The sequence below is a fragment of the Conger conger genome, chromosome 4 (assembly GCF_963514075.1).
Source record: "Conger conger chromosome 4, fConCon1.1, whole genome shotgun sequence".
NCBI classification, from domain to species: Eukaryota; Metazoa; Chordata; class Actinopteri; order Anguilliformes; family Congridae; genus Conger; species Conger conger.
Window position 1 is genome coordinate 8,399,393 of NC_083763.1, and position 24,157 is coordinate 8,423,549.

Below are 24,157 nucleotides of genomic sequence, written 5' to 3' on the forward strand. Positions count from 1 at the left end.
TGGCTGACACGGCCCACAGCGCCCTGCAGCTGGGCAGAGCACCGGGGGGAGGAGGGAGGGAGGGATGGAGGGAGGGAGGAGGAGGAGTGAGGCAGGAATGGAGGATGAGAGCGATAGAGAGCGAGGTGGGAGGGGTCTGATAGGATGGGGCTTTTTTAGAGTGCGTGTGGTTGTATGCGTGCGTGGGGGGGGGGGGGCGGTGGGCGAAGGGGGGGGTGATGTAGACTGAGAGAGGGACTGGGAGAGAAGGCGAACCATCTATGTTGTTGCCAGGGAACAGTGGCGATGAAGAAAACCATCTGTAACGACTCATAACGGATGGACGGACGGAAAAAATTTGACATTCACGGGAGTAATGTAAATAAACAAGGATATAGAAAACAATAAATATTATTTGGATTATATTCGCTCCCCCAAATTAAGATTTGTATGATTTTTGTGGAAAGGATGAGCAGGAGGAGCTGAGGAGAACACGGAAAATGGTTTTTTTAAAGAGAATTAATCCAGCCACCCGTGCAGATGGATGGATTTATTAGCAAGGTTCAGAGCTGACGTGTCGGTGGTCACGACATCTGAGTCGAGAAGGTAGATAGGCTGATTCCAGACAGAAATCCTTACTCAGTATTCAATGACAAATATCGAAGCAGGCAGGTTCATGATGGTGGTGAAGGGTTTGTATTCGTAGGGTACCGGGTGGAATACAGAGAAGTGGAATACAGAGAAATCCCCCAGCACTGCAGAGAGAACAGCTGCCCTCTCGATCTCCCACCCAAACAAGGCGGGGGTACGCGTCTACCTCATCCTGTCCGGGAAGACGGGGAGCTGCCCTGTCTGGTCTCTACACACACCTGCTGCTGCCATTGGCAACCCACCCAGAAACCAAGACTGGGGCTAGTACCTTCACACACACGGAGAAAAAAAAAAAGAAAAGGAGGGAAAACAACACGAGGCATGCATTGCCGTGCTATTGAAGCAAGAACATTTTCTGCCGTGGAGCCAGAACATCGCTGATTCACAGGGAACGCGGGAAAGCAGGAATTAAGGAACGACGGACAGACAGAGAAGAACAGGCGAATCCATCCCATAAATGTGAGTAGAGCCTCCCGTGGATACCAGACTCTCGTTCTCCACCTCATTTCAAAGAGATGCTGTCACAGCAGATTGTGCCTCTGCCTTTTTTCCGTGGCGACTCAATGGCAGTCTCACCAATTTCAGCAAATGTCTAGATGCCTAGATGTGGATGACATACTTATTTTACGTTGTGTAATGTGTCTCAAATACACAGCCATTCTCCGCTGATTAGAGAACATTTAATGCTCCATTTAATGTTGCTAATCAGGATTAAATGAGACAGTGTCTTTGTCTACCTTACAGGGCAGCGAGACGCTTTAGCAAATGAAACGTGAAACCAGCAGCCATGCCTTTCCTGTGCCAATTTTCCTATTCATTTGCTTCGGAGCGCTGTGTTCTGTGCAATTAATGCCTGCAGGGTATCAATTTATGGCACTCACTCCGACGGCATTGCTGTGTGCCGTGTCGTTGCACTCAGAAAGGGGCGTGTGCTTTTCATTGTTTACTTTGCTCGTATTATTTTGCATTGAGCTGACTCGCACCGCATAACTCTGCTGTTGCTATTGTTCATGAGTGCATTAGCTGTCTCCGTCCACCATGTGAGTAACAGTTGACTTTGTCAACTATTTCGCCCCTGGTGAAGACCTATATCATTCCAGACATTACACAATTCTTTGACTTTCATACATCAGTAGTGGAATTTGTTGCACAATTGAAATCCTCACTGCCAAGTGTCAACGTCCATCATATACTAGGGAGCTGGCATGCTCAACACATGTGAGGAGCAGTGTCGTCTGCATGGCTTGCATGGATGTCATAATGAGCATTGTTTTTCTTTCCGGCTATGGTAATTCAAACTATGCTTAGCAGCATGTTGCTTTAAAATTCATTTCTACCAATCTTCCATAAACTGAAATAAAAGTCTGAAAATAGTTTTTCAGTTGTTTTATGTGAAGGAGCGCATAGACAGAACAAAAACACACAATAACTTCAGTCTGGACTGATGCTGTCTTACACAGCAGTATAGTCCATCACCATTTCTCTGTATTACTATTTGATGATTGAAAATTGGATCAAATGAATCAAAGATCAGTACAATACAGTATTGCTACAGCACAATGACAGAGGATTGAATGAACTGTTTTAAAAGGTGCTTTATTAGCACAGCGTGCTATGCCCTACAGACATATGACATATGATATCTATATAAAATCTTATTTTCCATGACCAAGCTACTCATGTCACATCTACAGACATGTATTGCAGTAGCATACGCCTAGTAATGTTTTCCCCGGAAATATGTCAACCGTAAATACGTTAGCCACTGAGCCAGGGAACCTTCGCCTTAAGTGCCTTTCCGCTGGACTCTGCTGGTGTTCTGCTTGAGTGGAGAGATGCAAAGAGAAAGCAAGGCTTTGGTTCACATAAAATGCAGCAATGTGAAAAAAAAAGACAGTGCATTTAGAATTCCTGTGCTACATGAATGTTGAAGATGCGAAGATGAGATGTGTCACTCAGATTTGGGGAAAGTTGGCTTGCTGGGCATGTACTATAGACAACACTACGCATAAAAATCACATTTGCCCATATACAATGTGTAATTTTTATTTTCACATTATTTTTATTTGATAAGGCCTTCCTTAGCAATTGGATCACAGGACAGCCTTAGCTGATAGAACATTTGAGACGGAGCTGTACTAATGGTGTTCTGATAACAGCTCAGAAGTCAGTACATAGAATATCCTTGAAATAGGTCAGCCTATTATTCAAAAGAGGAACACTGTCTCCTTAAATCAGGGTGACATAAAGAAAAGGCTTGAACACTTCAAAAGTGCACACATCTCTGAGGATTAGGAGGGGCTGAAGAAGGATTACATCTAGTTTTTCCTGGCCTCTGGAATTTCAGTCAGGATTTAGCAGGAAAGTCACATTCTGATTGACTTTGAGAGAATGGGGGGTTGTTCACATGGCCGTCATGGGACAGTCTTGCGACCTGTATTTGGCACAGGTTTTGTTTTTTGCCTTTTGTATTGTTTGTAATCATATCCATATACTGTTCCCTGCCGTTGTTGTTTCTGTCACCTTCCACTGTTTGTTAAGTACAAACAAGTTCTGTGATTTTTTGCAAATCATTGTTTCTCACTATAATATTTTAAAAAACATGTTTTCAATATCCACCTTTATGCCATACCAGGAGAGCATTTTTTTATTTCATATTTATTTAAATAGGCGCTGATGAGTAAACGTACAGCATTTAACACTGAGTGTTCCACTGATTTCCTCCATATACGGGAAATGGTTGGTTGTCACTAGTCTTCAACGAATGCTGACACTGGATTATCTTCTTTGAAAATAAGTTAAATGTGCTCCTAGTTGCTAATAGCTTAATTCTCAATAGAACTGTGGTATATTGAGTGGGAATATTCATCAGTGACCACTGTCAGGAAATCCACCAAAGGGGAGAAGCTACAGATGGACTCTTTATGTTTGAAAACGCTGAGCTCCCACCTCCAGGCACCGGTCCTCTGGTCCCTCCTCATCAGGCCTCTGTGTCTTGCAGTGTCCCCAGCCCCGGCGTTCCTCTCTGGAGGATGGGCACAACTGAGGCCACCTTACGGATGGAGAACATGGAAGTGAAGGACGAGTGGCAGGATGAGGACTTCCCCAGGTGAGCTTCCTGCCTACCGCTCTGGGGATCCCGTGAGCTTTAATTTCACCTGAATTAGGGTTACCAGGTCAGCTCCAAGTAGAGGTTGACTCTATTGTTCATGGTGTGAATGCACCAAACGATGCAAAAATTTTTTTATCTGGGATGGATCGGTCCCTCGTCAATGGTAGGCCTTTTCACTTTTCACTCAGCAATAAGCACAAGAAGTTTGAAGTCACAAAGTTTGAATGTCGATACTGTAGGCATCAAAAAATGGGTTAGATAACTCGCACTTGTACCCTTCCGTCTAATTTAAAACTTGTGTATTGTTCCCATATTTGCTGCTTTGAGTTTGTAGTTTTACAAAGCCATGCTGAACACTTTATTAGGTAGAGCTGTACAAAGCTTAATTCATTCATTCATTCATTCATTATCCTAACCCGCTTATCCTGAACAGGGTAGCAGGGGGGCTGGAGCCTATCCCAGCATACATTGGGCAAAAGGCAGGAATACACCCTGGACAGGTCGCCAGTCCATCGCAGGGCACATACACCATTCACTCACACACTCATACCTATGGGCAATTTAGACTCTCCAATCAGCCTAACCTGCATGTCTTTGGACTGTGGGAGGAAACTGGAGTACCCGGAGGAAACCCACGCAAACACGGGGAGAACATGTAAATATTTAATCAGCCAATCATGTGGCATAAAAGCATGCAGACATGGTCAAGAGGTTCAGCTGTTTTTCAGCCCAAATGTCTGAATGGGGAAGAAATGCGATCGAAGTGACTTTGACCGTGGAATGATTGTTGGTGCCAGACAGGGTGGTTTGAATATCTCAGAAACTGCTGACCAATAAGTAAAAAAAAAAAAAAGTACCTAATAAAGTTCTCTGTGAGTATATATTTTGTTAGTCTGATTGCAATGTGGAAGAAGGTCTGCTGGAGGTGCTTGGTCCTGCCAGCCGTATGGAGAGAGTTGAGCTGTTTCCCTTTTTGATCTGGTTCGAGGGAGAGGGTCACAGAATCAATGGGATTGCAGCCTCTTCTTGCTGAGGTGGCAGAGTGGCCTGGTTCCTGATTTAAAGACAGTGGCGCTACCAGGATCTCAGCCCGGGGTGGGCATTGGGGTGAAAAGGGTGGCCAGACCTGGGGTAACTTACGTCACCTTTTGTGTTAAAACATTGTTACAAGACCATTGTAAATCCCTTCCCATCATTGAAAAAGGCTCACTGACATGTTGACTCACCCTCTGCATGTGTTTATAGTCCTTAAATTCGGGTTTAATCATCTGTACCAAAATATTGTATTGCCGTACAATAATTCAAGCTCATTGGTGGAAAATTGGTTCTAATTGCCACAGCCAATGGCATTTCAACGTCAGCGCATTCACAGAGAAGGGGTTGGATAAACAGTGTTGTGGTTTGAGCGTGTTTGTTGCTGCAATTCCTCTCTTGACTGTTAGGAGTCTGAAATTATCTATTGTACCTTTCATTTGCATTTCAAAACTTCACTTCTGCCTTTGGTGCAGATAGCTGATCCAATCTGAGCAGTCAGCCCTTTTGGGTGGGCACTGCCCACCCTCCATCCACCCATAGCAATGCCCCCATTCAGAGATGAAATCGAAGAGCCCTGCACTCCACTGGTTCCACCTCCTCTTCCTGCCCTTTGGTGAATCCAGCCCATAGAACATGTCCACAGTCCAGCATTGTTCTGATAAGGGCTAAATAAATTAGATTGAGGTTATCAACCGCCATGCTTGTTTCAGCCAGTACTCTCAACAGGTAGATATGTTTGATGCCTTCATCACCATGTCCTGGTGAGGGATAAAAGTGTCAATGACAGAGAGACAAGTCTAGGTACCAACCCAGGGAGTGAGCAGTTCCTCTTCGCCGTGCTGTAATTGAGTTGTCACAGGGGTGTTTCTCACACGTGTGGTTTGCACTTCACTCTTCTTCCCATTCAGCATGATATCATTTTTCAGGGAGCATTCATTCAGATAATGGGCCTTCAGTTGCATTGTCTGATTTGAAGTAAGAAACTTGATGACAAGGCTTCTTGATAGGCTGATGTTATCTGCCTATCAACAGAACCTGTGTTACATTACATTATAGTCATTTAGCTGACGCTCTTATCCAGAGTGTCGTACAATAAAGTGCAAATCAGAACCAGGGACAAGTGCACTGAAGACCCTAGAGGACAGTACGGTTCCAAGTCCTAGAGTGATCACATAGATAAAACTTGAACCCTTGCGGAATAATCAGATAACTTTCCAATTAATATACCACGGTTGGCAGCTAGAATACCCCGAATACTAAAATAATTATACACAAGTGCAATTATAACCTATAGCAACCTTTCATCAAGAAATGTGTTCCTGGATAAGTATGGGAACAAAGAGCCCTCCTTGAGGGACACCGCAGGTTATTTGGGTCCGCTGTGTTTATTACTTATCCTTTGAGTTCTTCCATGGAGGTAGGTTGATGATCTGAAATGACTCACGCGAAAGAGCAGCATCAGTGTTGCGTGATTAACTCGATCAAAGCCTTACTCGTTTCTTTCAATAAAACCCGAACTGCTGTACCGTCTCGTGAGTCCAACGCGGTCAGTCAGTCAGGACTGGAATGCTTTAACGATTGTGGTTCTATTGGCAGGCAAATTGATCTTTTAAAACTGAAAGGATGGGGTGACTGTTACATTTCAGAATGAACTTTTCTATAAGTTTTGCTGTGATACATGTTAGAGACTGGTCTGAACTGGTTTGGTTGCTTTGCTCCTGGCTCATTGGGTATGGGCGCCACAACACCTTCTCCACATAGCTGGAAGCTTGCCCTCTGAGAATAACAGTTATCATAAGTCTAGTCAGATCTTCAGCATATTCTTTTTGAAGCCAAGATGGGTTGCCTTTCCGGGCTTGACACATTCCGACATTTAGATTTTTTTACTGAAGACTTCACCCCTCCGATTGAGCATACTCATTCTTGTCGCTAGATGTTTGAAGAGGGAAACCTTTTTTCATGGTTTGCCGTTCTTCAGATGTCAAATGTGTCTTGTGTCCTTTAAAGTCATTATTTGTGGAAATACAGTTCTGATAACAACTTATATTTAGATGTTTGAGCACCAAACATTGGTAAGTTCTTATTCAGAGAAATCCAATCTTTTTGTCCCGGCTTCAGATGAAAACATTTATCACGAAAGTGCATGTTTTATTAATGTAGTTGCAGTTACATTATAAATGTTTTGATGGAATACAGCAATAATTTGATTGTTATGGAAAGAAAACATCTCAACGGTCTGCTCAGGCTGTAATTTTATTTTGTGAACATAATGTAATGCGCAGTTCATTGGGTGGAACTAGCCTGGTGTGATTTTGCTGTTGTTTCTTTTAGTAATGCCTAACAGCAAAGTGTTACGTAATGTTGTAATCCGAACATGAGGGATGATGCTGGCCCATCTGGACCAGCTTTGCACAGGCAGAGAAACCTCTTTCATGGGCTGGGAATGGGTAGACGATGAGAAAGAACAACAGCACAGTGCCACATTACATCACATCTTCACCTAGCATAAACTCCTATCTAGAGCAACTTGGGAGACCAAACGCCAAAGTGGAGTAAACAGTATTTCATCATGAACAAATCAGAATGTGTGGTGATGAAGGTATGAAAGGTGGCTATATAAAAGTATATTACGGACATGTAAAATTACATTCAAGCACACAGGTCCGGGAAAGGGTGGTTGCTATGACAACACGGAGGTTAAGGTGCGAAAACAACAGAGGATAGAAGCAAGTGTCAGGACTTATTTAGTTGAATATTTAAATCATTTTCAATGGCAGGCCTGATGATGTAGGCTGCTGGCTGGTTTAATACTCTTCCGGGTGAAATCAAGCACATTAGATAGGATGATAAAATGTAACGGGTTTGTTTGTGGTGTCTTTATATTTTTGTTGTTGTTGTTTCTTTGCCTGTCCAGTAAAAAATTTTTTAATAAAGGGTGAGTGAGGAGATATTTTTTGTTTTATTTAGACAGTCGGAAATAGAGAAGTTAACGGGTAGAGAAGGGAGCTCAGAATGTACCGTGTCAGGGGATCAAACCCCTGCTTCTTCATGGGGAATTATTATAGGATTCATGTCTCCCTCTGGACTGAGTCTCTCATTTCAGTCAGAGGTCTTTCTGTTTAGAGCAGCCAAATTTCCATAATTTTTATATAGGTATATTTTTTAAGTTTTTCACAACATACAATAGTGTACAATATTTTGGTTGGGTGTCATGTGGTAGACTAATTTAGGGAGATTTGGGGCAAGTTCAGAAATTAATTTGCTAAAACAATTGAGGGGGCAAAACCTTAACCTGGAATTGGTTTGCATTTTGTTATGAAGTCCTTATATTTACGACACTCAACCTTGATGGCTGATACACAGTAATATGGACAGAGCGATTGTAAAAAGGGCATTTCTCATTAATTAGCTTGTGTGGTCATTTAGCCGATTTAAAAGTCATATCACCAGAACGCTCTGTTAATTAAAAGTAAACACGATCAAGGGTTGGCTCTCGTGTTGTGATGTATATTCAACATATATTCTAAGGATTGACTGTTCAAGCTAGGTCTTGAAACAGCTGGTAGCTGGTTGGCCAGTCAGACCTGCTCTCCGCTCAACATGGTTTGACCAGCTCAAGCTATGTTTTGAAACAGCTGGTAGCTGATATTTTAAGCTGGTCAGAGCTGGATTTTACAGCAGGGGATACAGGGAAATGGGAATCTACCAACCGTATGTGTTTAAGTTACAACATTGCATTGAGAAAGAAATATGAAGCTCAACGCTGGACTGGATAGGTTTCTATATTAATTATAGTCAGTATAGTAAAAAAAAAAGTAGTACCTATTCCCCATCATGCAGCACCCATCCCCCCTGTATGCTAAATGGGAGCAACTGTGAGATAAGAGAAAGGAGAGAGAAAATACTGAAAGAGAGGAGGGCTAGAGAGAGAGAGAGACAAAGGGATAGAGAGGGAGAGAGGGATGGAAAGAGAGGGAGGGAGAGAGCGAGATAGAGGGAGAAAGGGAGAGAGGGAGAGGGAGAGAGGGATGGGGAGATGGAGGGAGAGAGAGAGGGAGAGAGAGAAAGGGATAGAGAGGGAGGGAGAGAGCGAGAGAGAGGGAGGAAGGGAGAGAGGGAGAGGAAGAGAGGGACAGAGAGACAGAGGGAGAGAGAGAGGGGGAGAGAGGGAGGGAGAGAGGCTGGTATGAATAAGGCTGGCCGAGTCAAATAAAAGAGCAGGTGCAGCTCTGCCCTTATATGGTAATGCCCTACGTCATGTGACCACAGTCAGCAGTCAACAACACAGCATCATCCCAGGAAGATGGAGGCCGGACAGGCTTAGAGAAAGGAGAGGAGCAGCATATGCATCACAAGGCCAAGACCCTCTGCGTTTTGTCCGTCTCTCTGTGTGTGTGTGTGCGTGCGTGAGCCAGACTGAATGTCGCAGATCCAGTTTTCTAAAAGCGTGCTGCGCAGGGACAATTTAGGATAACGACTGTAGATGAAAAGAAATCTTAATCCTCTGTAAAATAAACACTGCCTCTCCTTCTGCTGCAGGTGAGTCTAAACCCTGAAAAATTTCACCCATTTGCCTGCTCGGTCACGGCCGGATTGTACGATACGTGAATAACCTTTCCTTTCTGCTCCTCTCCTCTTTGCTGCGTTACCTGTGGGAAATATGAGCTGTTCTGTGATAATGGTCGAGGGACGGGGGCTACGTGCGGTGTATCTGTGTCTCGTGGTATAGTCTTCCTGCGTAGCACTGGTCTGTGCCGGGGTGCTGAGGGTAATCTGTCTGCGTAGCGGCAGTTCTGTGCAGAGGTGGTGAGGGATAACATGTCTGCTTGGCACAGCTCTGCGCAGATGTCCAGAGAGAGACTGTCTGCTTAACGCAGCTCTGTGCAGATGTTCAGTGGGTTAACGTGTCTGCTTAGCGCCGCTCTGCGCAGATGTTCAGTGGGTTAACGTGTCTGCTTAGCGCAGTTCTGGTCAGATGTTCAGAAGGATAGCCTGTCTGCTTAGCGCAGCTCTGCACAGATGTTCAGTGGGTTAACATGTCTGCTTAGCGCAGTTCTGCTCAGATGTTCAGAAGGATAGCCTGTCTGCTTAGCGCAGCTCTGCGCAGATGTTCAGTGGTTTAACGTGTCTGCTTAGCGCAGCTCTGCGCAGATGTCTAGAGGGTTAACGTGACTGAGGTAAGATTAGCCTGTGCAGGGTGGTAGTCGTTTTGCACTGTTCTCTGTAGAGATCTGAACAGCATAGTTCTCTGTCCTGGTGAAATGAGTCTGTGTAGAGCTTTAATTTTGGGGGAGGGGGATAAGTCTCGCACCTTCACTCAGATGCTTATTGTTCCATCGAGTAGGCCGGGATTGGACTGTCTGCTCTCTACGGATGTGCACTGAGGTGTTTTGTGCATTGGTTTTTTGTTTTTTTTTCTTGGCTCTTTTCTCTGAATTCAGAGGGAGGCTGCAGAATAATGATTTCCATTGAATCGGCGAAAGGGTGACAGTAGTTTCTGCCTCACCATCGCAGAGGGGCTATTAAAGTGCCACTGGTTCACTCCTTTCCCGTCTCATTCCTGGCAACTACTAGAATTTTAAGCTCACAGGGGGACTTTGATTACGGCCTTTCTTTCTGGTCGTACATATTTTCAGCAGGCGATAGTTAGTATTCACACAATGATTTGGGGGGGGGGGACTTTGCTGGAACAACCTGATATTGTATTTTAATGTGAAGTGTGGCAGTTGTTGCCTGAGTGGAATGTTTTTAGTTGTTGTTCCATTTCAGATTCCATTTTTCAATCCTAAACAATATTTAGATTTGATAATAATGTGGTCAAGAAACTGTAAATCTTACCTTGCCAACAATTTACTTGAACTATATGCCATAAAACCTACATAATGCTCATCAGCATGACAGTGCATTCCACAAGACAAATGTCATATCATGAACGCTATCATATGATGAATAATGCCGACTGCACATTTTATGATATAGATTAAAAACAATTGTCACAAAATGATTGCTGCCTTTATTGCCTGTGACAGCATTAAGTAGGCTTCACAGCCGATAGCAACGGTCCTCACTCCTGGTCAGCAGAGATTTTTTGTTTTCACCTTAATATCAGCTGCCAATTCAGACCCACAAAACCAGGTGAGGCGAGTTCACAGTGTAATTAACCGCTTTAACTCGATCAATGAAGTGCCGAGTAATGACAAAAGGCAGCCAGCCCACCCTGTGGCTCTCCGGGACCAGGAGCGAGGCCCCCAGCCCGCCCTGTGGCTCTCCGGGACCAGGAGCGGGGCCCCCAGCCCGCCCTGTGGCTCTCCAGGACCAGGAGCGGGGCCCCCAGCCCGCCCTGCGGCTCTCTGGGACCAGGAGCGGGGCCCCCAGCTCGCCCTGTGGCTCTCCGGGACCAGGAGCGAGGCCCCCGGCCCGCCCTGTGTCTCTCCGGGACCAGGAGCGGGGCCCCCGGCCCGCCCTGCGGCTCTCCGGGACCAGGAGCGAGGCCCCCAGCCGCCCGGCAGTAAAAGCACACAGCACCCGGCGGCGTGCGGTCTGCTGTCACACTCTTGTGTTCTCTGCTGCAGGCCACTCCCGGAGGACGGCGACATGGAGACCTCCTGCGGACTCACTGATGACAGGACCTGTGAGTAGGACGCTGTCCGAACACGCGACCGCGGCACATAAATATTCAGCGTTGAATCAACTCTCACTGAGAGCACATTGGACTCGTGTTTACTCTGGAGTGTTACTTGAAGTAACACTGTGTAGGTTCACGCCTGCTCGGCGTGTGCTGAATATCATGGAGCTGACTGGCTTAATTCGTTTTTTTAACGTCTTGTATACGGAGGGAGGGCACACCGAAAAGCGAGGTGCAGACTAATAGACAGCATGTCCTATTATGGAGTGCCGCAAAATGACGTTTTTGACATACAGGGCTCTTCAGGGTTCACAGCACACGCCCTGAAGAAGACACTGTGTGATGATGACATGTTGGTTTTTTGCTTTGATACATATTGTACCAAAAACAAATGGATTGAAATGGATGGATGTGCACATTTCTATTAATTATTAATCCATTCTATTATTATTACTCTTAACATACCCGGGGAACAGTGAAGTTAATGATCAGTTTATGAGAAGGCTGTTTCAATATTTATTTTGTCCAACAAAGACGAATGAGGCTAAGCCAATCACACACTGACATGCAATCTCTGACACTGGCTCTGACACCAGCTCCGCCCACTTCTCTAAACGTGGGTTTGGGAGGAGGGGGCTCGGCCCATCGGAAGCGACGGACCTTGGTGGCCCCCGAGATGAACCTGTCCCTGGACCACAGCGAGGGCTCCCTGCTGTCCGACGACTTCCTCGACACGCCCGATGACCTCGACATCAACGTGGACGACATCGAGACGCCCGACGAGACGGACTCCCTCGAGTTCATCACCAACGGCAACGAGCTGGAGTGGGAAGGTCAGCCCGGGGTCAGGGGTCACGGGGTTGGAGCATGTTACAGGTTGAGTTCACACATAGCGAACCACTACAAGGTCAGAGGCTGTATGCGGCTGTGTACTGTGCAGTAAGCCTTAGGTTTCTCTCAGCAGCCCTGCTTCGGGTATTTTTATTTGAATTAAGAGATGCGGGTGACTGAAAGTAATCAAAAACAAGGTCATGTAATTCCACATGAAACTGTTAATGTATTCAGAAGTGGTGTGATTTCACAAGCCTCATTTCTGCCAAGCCTGCAGTCACACATCAACAGATGTCTTTTGAACTCAGAAGCTCAGAGAATGTGACTCTGTTGGATTGGAAGTGTGTTTAACAGAGGTGGTTGGGTGCCCCTGAGGTGGAAAATCTACATTCAGAAAGCTCAAAGTCCCCCCCATTATTTTGGATGAAATAACTTTGCTAATTAGAGCAATTCTTTCATCTAGAATAAAGATTTAAAAAAGTGCCTGAAGGGTACGAATGCTTGATACTGGTGCAGGTACCTAAGATTGTACCGCTAGCCAGCAATATATAATCAATCTGTACCTTTTCTGCTTGGAGAACATACTCATTTGTACCGAAAGAGAACATTACCATACATTCAAGGTACATTTGGGAAATCTGTTCCTTGAAGAACCAAAATGTACCTCCACTGTCACTGTATTTCTGCGAATGTAGAACTAGCTAGTGAAATCAGTGGCAGAAACAGGCAGGAGGACCTTTTACGTTCTGACCCCTGGACTTCCCGTCTCCGTGGTGCGCAGACGACACGCCGGTGGCCTCTGCCAAAGCGCCCCCGGGCGACGGGGCGGGGCAGGCGGGGGAGGACGGGGACGGTCCGGGCGGAAACGGGCGACTCTGGAGGTCCGTCATCATCGGCGAGCAGGAGCACCGCATCGACATGCAGGTCATCCGGCCGTACCTGCGCGTCATCACGCACGGGGGTGAGTCGCTGCGCCCGCCTCGGCCTCTCGAAAACACGCCGTTTCCCGCGTGACCTTTTCAGCACGCGTCCGTCTCCGTCCCTCCCTCAGGTTATTACGGGGAAGGGCTGAACGCCATCATTGTGTTCGCCGCCTGCTACCTCCCAGACAGCAGCTGTGCAGACTACCACTACATCATGGAGAACCTCTTCCTGTGAGTCGCCTTCCGCACCCTGGCCAATCGTTTCTGTTTCTTGCATTTGAAGTGTTCCTTAAGTCACAATTATATTTTTCAAATGTATAAATAGGAAAATAATAATAGTTCATTTTTAACTATGGCATTTATTAACGCAAGGCCTGGAGGTGTGCTCATTCTGTGTGGATTCTTACATCAAGTTCACTCCTGATTGGCAGCCCACTAAACAAACCACACAACTTAATCGATAAAATGTGAACAACATGTTAATTAAGCAGTAAACACGGTTTTCAAAAACACAATCCTTCTGATTGTGGGATTTTTAGCTTGGCTTTTTGTTACCTCCTCTCACCTCTCTCTCTTTCTCTGACTCTCTTCCTCCCTTCCTCTCTCTCTCTGTCCCTCCTCTCTCCCTCTCTCTCTCTGACTCTCCCTCCCTTCCTCTCTCTCTGTCCCTCCTCTCTCCCTCTCTCTCTCTCTGACTCTCTCCCTCCCTTCCTCTCTCTGTCCCTCCTCTCTCCCTCTCTCTCTCTGACTCTCTCCCTCCCTTCCTCTCTCTCTGTCCCTCCTCTCTCCTTCTCTCCCTCCCTTCTTCTCTCTCTGTCCCTCCCTCTCTCCTTCTCTCTCTCTCGCTGACTCTCCCCCTCCTCTCTCTCTCTGTCCCTCCTCTCTCCCTCTCTCTCTCTGACTCTCCCTCCCTTCCTCTCTCTCTGTCCCTCCTCTCTCCCTCTCTCCCTCTCTGACTCTCTCCCTCCCTTCCTCTCTCTGTCCCTCCTCTCTCCCTCTCTCTCTCTGACTCTCTCCCTCCCTTCCTCTCTCTCTGTCCCTCCTCTCTCCCTCTCTCCCTCCCTTCCTCTCTCTCTGTCCCTCCCTCTCTCCTTCTCTCTCTCTCGCTGACTCTCCCCCTCCTCTCTCTCTGTCCCTCCCTCCCTCTCTCTCTCTCTCCGACTCTTTCTCCCTCTCTCTCTCTTTCTCCCTCCCTCTCCTTCCCCCTCTATCTCTCTCCCCTGTCTCTCTCTGACGCTCTCTCTCTCTCCCACCCCCCCTCCAGGTACGTGGTGAGCAGCTTAGAGATGCTGGTGGCGGAGGACTACATGATCATATACATGAACGGGGCGACGCCTCGCAGGAAGATGCCTGGTCTCAGCTGGCTGAAGAAGTGCTACCAGATGATTGACAGGAGGTACTATATGCCATATAAGGCCTGAGCACAGGTCCGGAGATATCAGAGATGTAAATGCATGTGCCAGTTGCACTTAAGATGGACACGTGAGCGTTGGAGGCCTTGTACAAGTCGATGGAAATGAATCGCACTTGTCAGAGACCATTACGGGCAATGGGAGCTGGAATCACAGGGATAATGAAACCCCTGTCAGTTTAAATGGGATGGTTTCCGTTGACATGCAGTGGAAACTGAGGAGCATCTTTGGAAACTTCTTGAATGGTTTAAAAATATGTAAAATAATTTTTGAAAATCTTTGAAAATCAAGTTGTTATGCATGCACACTCTGTAGACCCATGTCACCTCTACAGATGTTAATTTGTTTTTGAACCTGTAAGCTATATATTCTACCTGTAAGTATCGGGCACAACTACGGATACCCACTAAGGTGACCATGTTCAGCATTATTGAAAATTTAATTTAAAAACAATTAAGGTGATAATCTATAATAAGACCTTTATACAAAACGTATTTATTTTGTTCGATATAACATTGGAATGTATTAATATTCAAGTCATTGGCTCTCATCATTGGAGAGGGTAACAACCTTGAATTCAGCCTTAAACAGTTCTGATCTGTCTAAAAAGGTCATTAACTGACTTAAATTCTATACTACATGTCAAAGAAGTCCTAATAAATAGCCTCTGAATTTCTCATGTGCTGCATGATTTTGTTTTTCTGCTGATGCCAGGCTGAGGAAGAACCTGAAGTCTCTGATTATCACTCACCCTTCCTGGTTCATCCGCACAGTACTGGCCATCTCCAGGCCCTTCATCAGGTGAGAACGCTAGACTAACCACACGCCTGTCTATCACACACACACACATACACACGCACATGTACACACACACACACACACACACACACATACACACACGCACATGTACACACACACACACACACACACATACACGCGCACATGTACACACACACACACACACGCACATGTACACACACACACACACGCACATGTACACACGTACACACACACACACACACACACGCCTCTCTATCACACACACACACACACACACGTGCACACACGCACATGTACACACACACACACACGCACACGTACACACACACACACACACGCACACACACGCACATGTACACACACACACACGCACACGTACACACACACACACACATACACACGCACATGTACACACACACACACGCACATGTACACACACACACACACACACACGTACACACACACACACACGCCTCTCTATCACACACACACACACGTACACACACGCACATGTACACACACACACACAGGCACACATACACACACACACGCACACACACACACACGCCTCTATCACACACACACACACCTATCACACACAACTCTCTATCACACACACACACATACACACACACACACACACATGCACACACATGCACACACACGCACACACATGCACACACATCACAGTATTAAGGTGCTGAATAATTAAATCTGTCCCCTGCCTCACCCTGGAGGTGTTCACTGCAGTGGACAGTGCTTCTGTGGAGGGAAACACACTGCAAGATTTGTTGGTGTTCATCGATTCTTAGCATTATGAGCTTTCAAATACCATGGACCAGGAAGTAACTGTTATGTCCACAATGTTTCTAATATGTATGGCGCCTCTCTTCTTCTTTTTTTTTACAGTGTGAAATTTATGGACAAAATCCGCTACGTACACAGCCTGGAGGAGCTGGAACAGATTATCCCGATGGAGCACGTTCAGGTTCCGGAGTGTGTGCTGCAGTACGTATTGCCTACCACCAGGGGTCGCCATTGCCACTGTTTCTAATTCCCTCACCCGTCATCGCCACTACTGCTACAGTACTAATTCTACAGTACTACAGTACTAATTCCCTCAACAGCCATTGCTAAAAACTGCTCAATAAAATAATCGAATATAAAATAATGTATCAGTCTCACTGTATTCTATACCCATATTTGATTATTTTGCTGCAAGGTTTCACAGCTGCGTTGTTACATCTGAACCAATACATTCAAAAGTAAAACCGCCTTTACTTTCTGTACAGATTAAACTATATGCCTTTAATCCGTTTTACAGGTTTACCAAAGTTGATCATATTTATTTACCATTCTAGGTATGAGGAAGAAAGAACTAAAGCTCGAAAGGAAAGGTAAATAAGAAAGCTCTGTCATGTCACTGATTCAATGTATGAAAATCTGAATAAAATCATAATTTTGAAATAATCACATTGAGCGTATTGTAGCTGTGGTTGTACTGACAAGGATTCGGATAGACCTTCTCCTGCTGAGTTCAATCTGCACTAGCCATGAAGCATATAACAATACCAGGCTATGTACTACTTTATACTCTGTGGTGCTCAGCTAAATTAAGAACTGGAGAAGGAACTCTGGCTTTTCCGCCAAAGGTCAGGAAAACTGGGGCAGTTACATCACAGTTAACCTTCACTACTATGTCTAAAGCATTTGCTTTGGGGTAAAAATGACTCACTTTGTTGCTCTATGCTTGCCCCAGAAAAATGCATTCATGTTTTAATGCCACAATATGGGAATGTTGTTGTTTTAAATACAGAGCTTGACGCGTATATCTAGTATCTTGTCCTTTTCCCGGTTTTAGGATGAGTGGAAAAGTACACCTGTCTACTGTAAGGAGGCTATGATATGTATGGTGTGGCCTGTGACATCAGAATTTATGAGTGTACGATGAGAGCATGCCCTGAACTGAGTGAGCTCATTCTTTAATCCGATCTGCTGCCCTCTGCAGGATGGAACAGGAACAGCAACAGTATCCGCCACAGTCACACTCGCAGCCTCCGGCCAAAACAGAAAGGTAATGAAATATGGGCTTATACAGTACTGTGCAGAAGTCTTAGGCACCCTAGACTTTATTACATATAAGTTTAGTTTTTTTGTGTGTGTTAGTATAAAAGAACACATTTGAGATTTCTAAATATTCATTTTCCAAAATATTAAATTTTACAGAGACATTTTTGTATTTAATTTTTAAACGTAACATATTACTGTAAGCAATTAACAATTTTTACATAAAAACTTGATCAAGGCTGTCTGAGACCAGAAGCAAGAGGCCAACCAAAGTCTGAATAAGAACTGTGGCAACCTCCCTGCTGATTATCTTTTTGAACTGCAGGACAGCGTTGGCTATCTCAGAGAAGGGAGGCAGTTTTAACGCTGAAGGTTGGTCACAAAAAATATTGATTAGATTCAGTTTTTAACTATTCTGCCAAATTACTCAAATGTAATGTAAAATGTATAGTACGTTTATTTAGGACCTTTCATTGAATTATTTTTTAAAGAATCTTATCTGTACAGAATGTTATAGAGGTACCTAAGACTTTTGCACAGTACTGTATGTGTGTGCAGGAGGAATATTTTTCTTTTTGCACAAAGCTTCAATAGTGAATAAAGAAACGACTAAGTACAGTATAATATTGTTTACAGGCCGGTGTCTATGGTGGAAGAACAGGGACTGTGAGGCTAATTAGAAGCTCCGCAGACTTCATTAGGTAAGCCCTCAGCATACCCTGTCCTCTACAGTAGGGGTCGTAAACTCCCGTCTTGGAGGGATTTTTGTGGTTTCCTTTCAATCAGCAACCCGGTTAGACCGTGGAAACATGGTATGTGGAATCTCTCATCGAAGACTTCAGACATAAATGAAGCACTTAAGTGCTGAAACACACCAGCAGCAGATACTGTGGCCCTCCAGGATTTTAGTTTGAGATCCCTGCCCTGCAGTACAAATTGTCATATGTGGATCTGTCTTAATTCCCCCGAGATAGCATTTCGTCATTTAGGGCGGTGGTTCTCAACCTCGGTTCTGGGGAGATGTGTATGCTGGTTTTTTCTCCAACCAAAAGTGCAAGGCCACAATTTTAACAAGCTGTTAATTGTTCTTAATTTGGTGCTTTTCATGTTTAGAGGGAATGTTTACCCTCTTAAGCCTCATTATGTCAGACATGACTATGCATGACATGAAGAATGAATGTCCCATGTTCAGATAATGCTATAATGCTAATTATTATATAAGAGGGGGTTCTGAAAAATAATCTTTCTACCTAATCAAATGAAAGTCCGGGGTGAATGGACTCACTAATTAGTGAAAGATACCATGTAGGCTACTAAAAACTAAACATGTGGATGATAATGAACAATTTAAAGACACAGAAAATTGCAATGGACCATGGATTGTGTTTTTAAGTTTAAGGGGAAATTATGAAAGAATGCACTTGTATTCAGCAACCTAATTAGAAGCCTATTGATTCAAAAAAAAGAAAGAATGTGCTACCTCTCTTTATGTAATTATCTGCAGTGTAGCGCAATAAGCACAATAAATACATTGTGGCATAAGAGGGTGAATAATTCCTCTGAACATGAAAAGCATGAAATTAATATAAAATAACAGCTCGTTAAATTCCTGGGATTGCAGTTGTGGTTGGAGTGAAAACCAGCATGCACACAGGGTCCCCCAGGACCGGAGTCGAGCACCACTGATTTAGAGACCCTCTTCTGACCTCTCAGGATTGTGAACACTCGAGTACCAAAGCAGATGTTCCGACTCATTTTTAAAACACACACAGCTCCTCGATTACATAACCCCACCTGCTCGGCTCTCTGAGCTAGCGCAGACCTGCCTAGCACAGATGAGCTATATTTTAAAGAATGCATAAATAAATGTGTCCGCAGCGACCTAAATTACGGCAGGTTCAGCTGTGCATTGTACTCAAATGGCAGGCTGACAGACTGATTGCATAAGACGCCACACATAATAAAATATATAGCTGTGAACTTGTGCCACAGGTGAACCTGGTCATTTTGAAATATGAAACATATATGAAAAATGAACCGCATCAATTTTTGCCAAATATCAGACTAATTCTGTGTATGCAGCTGTAGTTGAAGACAGTATTGTCACAGTTCTAATAGTTTACAATGATGATGGCTATGATATTGCCATAGGAATGTCCATTCAAAGTATGTGACTTCTTCCAAGAATCATTGCTTTTTTTTTTACAAGGGTTGGTAAAAATCAAACTGTGTGTGCATGCAGTATATATAGTGAAGAAATTGTGAAGCCACCTATATATTCATTTTAATACTTTGTCTTAATTTCCTCTATGGCAGGAAGAAGTCTGGAGAAAGGGGGGAAAAAAACATTTACACATTCACACAACTCTACAAAGGAAATTTGTGACTTTAGAAACAGTGCTGTTCCATATGAGAGAGCCTCAGCCATACACTCCGTACTCAGTTTAGATTGCCCGCCTAAGTCCTCCACTCCAGGTTTAGTGTTACTCTGGGAATTCTGACATGATTCATTCCAGCCAAGCCATGCTTCCCTACTCCAGGATAGGAACTGTGTGTTCTTGTGGGCCCCTACACCCCCCCGCCCCCCCCCGAAAACGAATTCACATCTGCTCTAATGGCTTAAGGTATATGTAACTAAATACTCATATGCAAGGTACACTTTCAGTGGTATATCTACATCGATCACGGTCCCGGTTTTAAGCAGAATCTGACTGAAAGCTGACGTTTCTGTGCTGAATCAAAAGCGCACTGCTCAAAGTTGTTCAAATGTGCACCAGGATTTCAGGCCCCATGAAAACATCTCACCCAAAAATGTAATTGTGAGGGCCCCTGTCACTATGAGCCTAAGTTATGACCCCCCCCCCCCCCGACACACACACACACACACACACACACACACAAACACACGCCATGGCATCACTGTCCTCATGCACCCTCACACCTGGCCTGTTGTCAGCTGATGTGCAGTGCTCGCCAGAGACAGAGGACAGTCACTGCCGTCCTTTCCCTTCACCCTTAATCCTGCCATGAACATCTTCATATATGGTCCCAGTGGAAACACACATACACACACACAGCCATTTTACAGCATTATAATGCACTCAAGCCACGTGAGATGCACCCCCCCCCCCCCGTAGCTGTGGAGGCAGCACTCTGTCTATAATTACCAATCAACCTGCCCCAGTATATGGTAAATAGCCAAACACCTTTTGGATGCCGCTGCTTTGGTTTCCCTGGAATCGACTGAACTCTAAAATGGCGGCATCTGTGTACAGTAATTTAGCTGCTTGTGCTTGTTCCCCATACTGCTGTCCGGTGTCATTGCTCCGTTAAAAAGTGTACATTGTCGTCTGTTGAATTGTCCCCACGTGCTCTTTTGAGAAAACGACTGTTTTGGAGTCAAAACATCAGAGTACATCCGCTAAGCATTTGACTGCAGTTTAATAGAATAGCCTCTTGTTTGTGCGGTGATTTCTGTAAAGATTTGATTGTATTTAAGTGCCACTGGCACTCAGACTTTCTTACATCTGTTGATAAGTTGCTGATAAGTGGTACAGATCGGTTCCCACTATGGGGAAGGTCACATCTTCTGGTCATGAAAGCAGCATGTTTTGATTTATTGTCTTCTACTGTAAAGATTTCTTGCTTCTGACCAGCAGTAGAGACCAATAGAGTTTTATTTTTCTTATCAATTATAAATGTATATACAGTACAGTAGCTATGTTGATTTGCACTTTCAAATTAATTGTTCAAATAAGTTATTGTATGGTAAGAATATGATATAATTGTAAGAGATTTTTTATCAGTTTAATTTTTCATCACAAACAATTCCAGTGATAATAGTGCTGTCGAAATCTCTGGTATACCTCTTTGTCCTGTACCATTTTTACCATGTGTATCATTGTCAAATATTAAATCTAGAAGCGTCCTGATAAACATGAAACATTTTGATCCGCAATATTTTTGGATATTCTCATTGATAGTACACAAGCCTGCTCTGTTGGAATGAAATTTAGGAGCTTCAGAGCCCCTGTATCAGATGAAAAAGCCTCTGGATAAAAGCACATCACAGGGAAAGATCACTTTTACTCTCCATCGCACTACTGTGGTACTGTGGCCTACAAATTGTAGACTTCATGAGGAAAATGTTCGTTTGAAGATACACAAAGCACAAAGACTCAGTGATGCATGCCCTGTTTTTGTACAATGCATTGCCACCTGTATTATAATTTCCTGTGTATGATTTTCCTTTGTATGAAAGAGTTAGAAACATTCCCCAGAAACATTCAGTCGGTAATATTTGTCCAACTGCATGAACAATATTACGCAGTAGGCTATTTTAATGTTAAACATTTGTTAGCATTCAACATTAAGCTGAACATACATTATTATATTTGTATGTTTTTTTACTTACTTACATTACTTTACTAGATGTCTGTTGATGGGACACTGGTGGGGCACTCTCCTTCTGCTCTGGAAAACGCTCTTTTGTAAAGGACCTCGCTGGAGTAAAGGCGGGCCGTAAGAGCTGGTTTTACCGCTGAAGACATAACGTCTCCGAAAACGCAATCTGATGCCTGGAACTGGGGAGACCTCCGTCACCGTTTAATACTGTACATTTATCAAACACGCTCGCTGATACAGATGTTCTCACAGGACTGAATTTACATCAGATTGGATTGCTGTCACTGTCATGTGAAACTGATGAATGTCCATCGCACAGGCAATAGATTCTGTGGCACTAAAAACCAGTTCATGAAGCCATCAGCATTCAGATGTAATAAGTAATTTGCATGACATTAATTTCTGAATCACAAAACAATATGAAGGCTAGAATAACATTTCACTCAAATATTGAGTGCCTCAGATTATTGCTCTTTTCTTTTAAAATAATGATGCATGGTTAAGCATGTTTCTTTTTTGGGGCATACGCAGAACAATTCATTCACATACTCAAATGAGCCTGATCCAAATGTTTGTACTGAATTTGTCCGATTCCTCTGGATGAACCTGCATCCCTGAGCTCACCTCAGTCCGTGTCACATCAGGTTTCAAATTTCAGTGTACAGTAAATGATTCAGTTCCGGTGTTGTTTAAACTATGAGAAGTAATACCGTGTTTACAAAGTCAAAATAAACAAACATTCAACATTACTTTACAGTTGTTTATTTTCTCATACGGTTCCCTCCGTTACATGTCTACATGGCTTCAGACTGAAGTAGCTGCTGTAGATACTGTATCTCATCTCCTCTATACATAGCTCTATCACTCTGATGTTACAGATCGTTTAAGGAAGATTCCTATATCCGTGACGCACACAATGGATAAATCAATACTTGTGACAGCAAGTGTACGTAAACCGTTCAACCATTTTATAACAAAATGTCAATGTGTAATGTGTTTCAGTTTTGGAATGGCAGCTATATAAGGCAGCCAATGCAACTCTTGACACTAGTGGTTTTAATTAGCACAATTCACCTTCTTAAAATGACTTTGCTGTTAACCAATGTGCAAAGCGGGATGTTATGACACAAACTGTTCGCAAAACTTCGTCGGCGAGTTCAAATCACAAATAATAAGAGTCAAAGCGCTTGTGCTCTGACTCGAGTCAAAGGAGTGTACTGGAGGTGACTCACATGTACCTGAGACATGTCCTCTACTGTAAACAGGCACGCGGTCACACGTGATAACTAGCACTGCGCTAGTGCTCCTGACGGTTGCATCAGAGGTATGTGTGACGCAGCAAGCAGCCACTCACAGCGGTCCAAATAAAGATCAGCCTCCAAGGCCGGAGAACTGTCTGTGAATAGCATAAAGGGAAAACCCGTCGAACAAGGAATTAGAGAACACAATCAAGAGCGCAGTACATTTCCAACTAACCGACGACCTTAAATTTTTATTTGAGCTGATAAAAATCTTCCTCCCCTGTAATTTCAGATTTTGGTTCCGCTTTAGACATATTATCTGTTCATTTGATTGGATTGTAGTATTAATTGAAAAAATGTAAAAATGTAAAAAATGTTAATTGAAAACTCGTTTTTTAAATGGAATCTGCTATCTCCTACAAACTTTTGAAATAAATATATCTATACCATACCACTATTTAAAATATCTTCATCCAAAATAAATGATGAAGGATATAGACAATCTTTAAGGATTAAGAGTCCCCCTTTATATTAATATATTAAATATATTATTACATATTGAATTATACATTACTTTTACGATAAAAAATAAGAGACCGTAGATTTTAAAATAATTTCAATAACGCATTCAAATAATCCATTTCAATGAACCAAAAGTAAAACATGTTAAATACACGTGCACATAAATGGATAAATAAATGGTTTACGGTTTCCATGAAACCTTGCCTTATGAAAAATCACCATTTGGAACACCATTTGGAAAACTTGGCATCGTGATTCTTAAAGGGACAGGTCCCATTACTCCACCTCGCAATTCTATAAAACATTTGATAACGGTTGTTCTTATTTCAACAGGTGATTAACATTACTGTATACAACACTTACTGCTAATAAATGTATGTCTTATTCTGGACGAGGAGATACATTGATGTATTACCAAAGTAGGCTATGATAAAGGCATGGCTTTCCCTAAACTGACGGCTTGAAGAACTGATTGAACGTGTCATGTGCTGTGAATCGACACACAGATAATGTTCCTCCTCTTCTGTTGAACAGCCTTTGCCAGTGGGTTACTTGGACAGGACTGTCTGTTGTTA

The 24,157-nt window shown here is 43.8% G+C and overlaps 1 protein-coding gene across 2 annotated transcripts; it reads left to right on the forward strand.

Moving 5' to 3' along the window:
- Positions 1-205: 205 nt before the first annotated feature.
- On the forward strand, positions 206-22,568 carry atcaya (ATCAY kinesin light chain interacting caytaxin a). 2 transcript variants are annotated; one of them, XM_061240952.1, is made up of 13 exons: positions 206-1,089; positions 3,632-3,739; positions 11,350-11,408; positions 11,999-12,235; positions 13,015-13,194; positions 13,285-13,387; positions 14,421-14,552; positions 15,283-15,369; positions 16,258-16,356; positions 16,710-16,745; positions 17,357-17,422; positions 18,052-18,116; positions 19,732-22,568. In XM_061240952.1, exons 2-12 carry the CDS (start codon positions 3,663-3,665, stop codon positions 18,083-18,085), a joined length of 1,110 nt encoding a protein of 369 aa, XP_061096936.1. In that variant the 5' UTR covers positions 206-1,089; positions 3,632-3,662; the 3' UTR covers positions 18,086-18,116; positions 19,732-22,568. The 2 variants fall into 2 exon arrangements, with proteins under 2 accessions (XP_061096936.1, XP_061096937.1); XM_061240953.1 differs by lacking the exons at positions 206-1,089; positions 3,632-3,739 and adding an exon at positions 8,970-9,316.
- Positions 22,569-24,157: the final 1,589 nt, after the last annotated feature.

Excerpts from the sequence above, each read along its gene's own strand:
- atcaya (XM_061240952.1), top strand. The coding sequence starts at position 3,663 with ATGGGCACAACTGAGGCCACCTTACGGATGGAGAACATGGAAGTGAAG. Across the intron at positions 12,236-13,014 it reads CAACGAGCTGGAGTGGGAAG|ACGACACGCCGGTGGCCTCT; the intron begins GTCAGCCCGGGG and ends CGTGGTGCGCAG. Across the intron at positions 14,553-15,282 it reads TACCAGATGATTGACAGGAG|GCTGAGGAAGAACCTGAAGT; the intron begins GTACTATATGCC and ends TGCTGATGCCAG.